Here is a 5,000-nt window from a genome sequence, read left to right as displayed (position 1 = left end):
CACATTTTGAACAGGCAGTTTCAGGTACAGTTTACACACACACACACACACACACACACACACGCTGTTATTACAGATTGTCGTTTGCAGGCTGTTAGTATTTGTTTCATTGGTTTTGGATTCACCCCCACTCTTTGGCATTCTCATAGTCTCTGTGTGTGTGTGTGTGTAGTGTGTGTGTGTGTGTGTGTGTGTGTGTGCGTGTGTGTGATGTAATTAAGAAGCTCCCTCTTCCTGATCAGAGAGGCTCAATAGGCAACAGATGAAGCGCTTTGATGTCCTTTAATTAGGGGAAAGGAGAGAGAGAGAGAGAGAGAGAGACGAGCACCCAAACAGTGGCTCTACTGTCCAGCAGATCACAGCGACGTCCTCAAATGTCTCGTTTTGTCCACAACTCCGATATCCAGTTTCCTGTCCCAGAGGAGAGAAGACACTAGAACAATATTCCCATTTAACACGCTGACATCAGAGAATCTTACCTTCTTTTCTTAAAGCGCCCATATTCTGCTCATTTTCAGGTTCATAACTGTATTTTAAGGTTGTACCAGAATAGGTTTACATGGTTTAATTTTCAAAAAACACCATATTGTTGTTGTACTGCACAGCTCTCTCTCACTGCTGCAGATCCTCTTTTCACCTGGTTTCTGTTTTAGCTACAGAGTGAGACCTCTTTTCTTCTTCTTCTTCTGTACTATCTTTGATTGCACTCACACATGCTCAGTAGATCAGTTAAGAATGGTGGGATAGCGTTCTACTAATGAGGGAGCACATGTAAGTAGTTCTTTTGTAGATTATGGTGAACTTGTGTGTGTTGTAGCAGTGCTTTGCTATTGAGAACGACGTACCATGCTAGTGTTAGCATTAGCGTTAGCATGCTAACGCTAACGCTACGAGCTAACGGTTGCGGTTAGCCACCTCGTTTCGGATTGTGACGTCACAGTCCGAGCCGATTTTGAACAGCTCACCAGGAGACTGAAGGCAGGACACATTCAGAAACCGTATCTCACTCAAAACAGCATGGATGGATTTTTTTAAAAGTTTGTATGTGTGTGGAAGCACCAGAGACACAAAAGAACACCCAAAATACCAGAAAAAGTGTTTTTTTCATAATATGGGCACTTTAAGAAAATGACTCAAACCGACTAATTGATTATCAGCTGTTTCTGTTCTTCACATATTTGAAATAAACACTTTCAAATCAAACTAATCGATACATTTTTGCAGCTCTAATAAAAACAGAATATTCCATAATTATATAACACTGTGAAAGGAGTCATGCATAACGAGTACTTTTACTCTTGATACTTTACGTTCATTTTGATAATAACACTTCTGTACTTTTTCTTTAAATGGAGCCATTTCATACTGTGGTATTTCTAATAATGTGAGTACTTCTTCCAGCACTGTAAAACTAAAACCTCTTCGTTGTTGCATTTGGGGACAAAACATAAAAGTGAAATGCCGAAATCATCCAGAGCTGACCTAGAATCTGATGTAAGCTGCTGAATGTTTTATCAGGCGTGTAACCTTTAGTTTGAACTCAACTGTTCATCAGCACACCGCAGAATTTGAAGCGTAACCTTTTTGTACCTTTTGTTCCCGACTGAAAAATAGATAATTTTCTGAGACATCTTTTGTCCCGATTATTCAAACAGGAGAGTTTCAGAATCAGAATCAGAATCAGAAATACTTTAATTATTTCGGAGCAGGTAACAGGCAGCATGCAGCTTTCGCGCATGCGCACTTAACCTTGTTGAAGCCGTGAAGTGCTCCCAACTGTCAGTCACACCTAAAAAAAAAAACATCCTCCCTCTTCACTACTCTGATTGATAGAGCTGGGTGTCGTCACTGATTTCCTGAATCGATTTGATTCCGATTCACATAACAATTCGACGAGAGATATTTTAGTTTCAAAACCAGTTTTGCTTGGATATGAAAGAGATTGTACAATGGTACTACAGACTCCACAGTCAGTGGCATTTCATTCAGATATCTCCAGGTGACGAGGTCAAGGGACCCCTTTCAAAATGGCCCGTGACAGCTTTTCCCTCGCCGAAATGTAGCCGATATTTGGATCGTTTATTATTATTTATTTTTTTAACCTCCTTTCCAACAAGCTAGCGTGGCATAGTTGGTACCAATGGATTCCTTAGATCAGTGTTTCTCAAATGGGATACTTTGGTATACAAAGTAGGGGTACTTTGGGGGACTGCGGGGGGGGGGGGTATGTGAGATATTTAACTAAATGTTTAATAGTTACGAGGCTGTTGTCCAGAACTTTGTTCCTCTTTATGTCGAATTTTTTTTTTTCCCTACCAAAAATGTTTTTTCAAAATTTGTGTCTCCTTATTTGGACCTAATCTTGCCTTCCTTCCTTCTACTGTGCTTCCACTTTTTACAAGTTTCTCGCTTTTTTCTTCTTATGTCACTGTTTTTGAAGTTTTTGATACAATTTTGACCTTTTTTTTTTTTACAGTTTTTGTCTCTTTTTCTCATTAGCATTTAAATATTTTTTTTTTCCAGGTCCAGGGCTGTTGACAGTGCTGTACTCTTCCTGTTTATATACACTTTTTTTTGTCTACCGAAAATGATGAGCGCTGGTCAGGCGGGGTACTTGGCTTAAAGAAACAATTCAAAAGGGGTACATTATTGAAAAAAGTTTGAGAACCACTGACTTAGATGGTTTAGTGTTATGTGATACAGACAGACAGATTCTGGATTTTTTTTTTTTATCTATATCAGATCATTCAAATAGAAATCGATTGGAATCGAAAATTTGGTTTTGTAAACCCAGCTCCACTCTTTCATCTCAGTCTTCTTCTCTGTACACTTCTTGGAAGATCAGTTAACAGCATAATGAACACACACACCCCCATCTGCTGCTTGTGTGTGTGTGTGTGTGTGTGTGTGTGTGTGTGTGTGTGTGTGTGTGTGTGTGTGTGTGTGTGTGTGTGTGTGTGTGTAGAGCTGTGATTGAGGTTCTTGTAGTGCCAGCTCTTGAATAAATGATGATGTCCTCCCTCTGCTCCTCATCTATACTTAATGTTCTCTCTCTCTCTCTCTCTCTCTCTCTCTCTCTCTCTCTCTCTCTCGCTGTACTATAAAGTTCGGCCTCTGCTCTAAATCATATCCGCCTCTCTTCTCCATTACTTATCCTCCTACATCTTTCTTCTCCATCTTTATGTCTCTTTTTGGTCTGTTAAATGTTGCGCTCTCTCTCTAATTTAAATTCAGATTTCCACCCAGCTTACACCTACATAAAAAAAAAGTACTATATATAGTATGTATAGAGGAGTCCAAAACACCAAAAAGTAGATTGAAAAACCAACACGTCTTGGTCATTCATCCTTCATGACGATATCACAGAAGTGATTGACTTTTTGTTGCTGAATTTGAGGTAATCGGTGTCTGTCACAGCACTACGTTTCCCAGAGCTTTTCCTTTTGGATTTGCTGTTGATGCTGTTTGAGTTTCTGTAGATGGAGCTCTTTTCTTTTTCTTCAGTCGGCTGTCACTGTTCAGAAGAAACCAGCTGTGTGTGTGTCTGTGTCTGTGTGTCTGTGTGTGTCTGTGTCTGTGTGTGTATCTGTGTGTCTGTGTCTGTGTGTCTGTGTGTGTCTGTGTCTGTGTGTGTGTCTGTCTGTCTGTGTGTATCTGTGTGTCTGTCTGTGTGTCTAATCTTTATCTCTTGTGTGTGTGTGTGTGTGTGTGTGTGTGTGTGTGTCTGTGTCTGTGTGTCTGTGTGTGTCTAATCTTTATCTCTTGTGTGTGTCTGTGTGTGTGTGTGTGTGTGTGTGTGTGTCTGTGTGCCCGAGTCCTCACTAAAACCAGGAGAGTGGATCACATCACTCCAGTTCTGAAGTCTCTACACTGGCTTCCAGTGCCTCAAAGAATTGATTTCAAAATACTTTTGCTGGTTTATAAATCACTAAACGGTTTAGGGCCAAAATACATTTCTGATCTGCTACACTATGACCCCCCCAGACCTCTCAGGTCATCTGGGACAGGTCTACTACACTATGACCCCCCCAGACCTCTCAGGTCATCTGGGACAGGTCTACTACACTATGACCCCCCCAGACCTCTCAGGTCGTCTGGGACAGGGTCTACTTGTTGTCCCCAGAGTAAGAACTAAACAGGGGGAAGCAGCGTTCAGTTTTTATGCTCCACATATCTGGAACAAACTCCCAGAAAACTGCAGGTCCGCTCCAACTCTCAGTTCTTTTAAATCAAGGCTGAAGACCTACAGTACAGGCCAAAAGTTTGGACACACCTTCTCATTCAATGCGTTTCCTTTTTATTTTCATGACTATTTACATTGTAGATTCTCACTGAAGGCATCAAAACTATGAATGAACACATATGGAATTATGTACTTAACAAAAAAGTGTGAAATAACTGAAAACATGTCTTATATTTTAGATTCTTCAAAGTAGCCACCCTTTGCTTTTTTATTAATAAGGGAAATAATTCCACTAATGAACCCTGACAAAGCACACCTGTGAAGGTAAAACCATTTCAGGTGACTACCTCATGAAGCTCATTGAGAGAACACCAAGGGTTTGCAGAGTTATCAAAAAAAGCAAAGGGTGGCTACTTTGAAGAATCTAAAATATAAGACATGTTTTCAGTTATTTCACACTTTTTTGTTAAGTACATAATTCCATATGTGTTCATTCATAGTTTTGATGCCTTCAGTGAGAATCTACAATGTAAATAGTCATGAAAATAAAGAAACACATTGAATGAGAAGGTGTGTCCAAACTTTTGGCCTGTACTGTATCTTTTTGATCTTGCCTTTCTTTAAATAACCTATTTTATCTGCTTTTAAAAGTTTAACTGTTTTAATGTTTTACCTAACAGTACCTAATATTGCCTAACAGGGCTTAATAGTACCTAGAACAGTGCCTAACAGTGCATAGCAGTGCCTACCTAACAGTGCTTATACTGCACCGTAAATTTTATTCTTGACTTGAATGTTTTTAAATTGTTTTTAATTG

The 5,000-nt window shown here is 39.7% G+C and overlaps 1 protein-coding gene across 2 annotated transcripts in view; it reads left to right on the top strand.

Moving 5' to 3' along the window:
* Positions 1-5,000, top strand: part of rps6ka3b (ribosomal protein S6 kinase, polypeptide 3b) — a 69,252-nt gene that overhangs the window by 18,650 nt on the left and 45,602 nt on the right. The window contains exon 1 of one of the 2 annotated variants that reach the window (XM_039790590.1): positions 1-24. This exon is cut by the window's left edge and continues 433 nt beyond it. The exons of the other annotated variant lie outside the window; for it this stretch is intronic. Within the exon in view, the coding sequence (XP_039646524.1) occupies positions 1-24 (24 nt within the window). The remainder of the gene's footprint in view (positions 25-5,000) is intronic. 2 annotated transcript variants of the gene reach the window in all.

This window comes from Perca fluviatilis, chromosome 22 (assembly GCF_010015445.1).
Source record: "Perca fluviatilis chromosome 22, GENO_Pfluv_1.0, whole genome shotgun sequence".
NCBI lineage: Eukaryota > Metazoa > Chordata > Actinopteri > Perciformes > Percidae > Perca > Perca fluviatilis.
The sequence above is the reverse complement of the archived record's forward strand: the minus strand, read 5'-3'. Positions and strand labels throughout refer to the sequence as shown.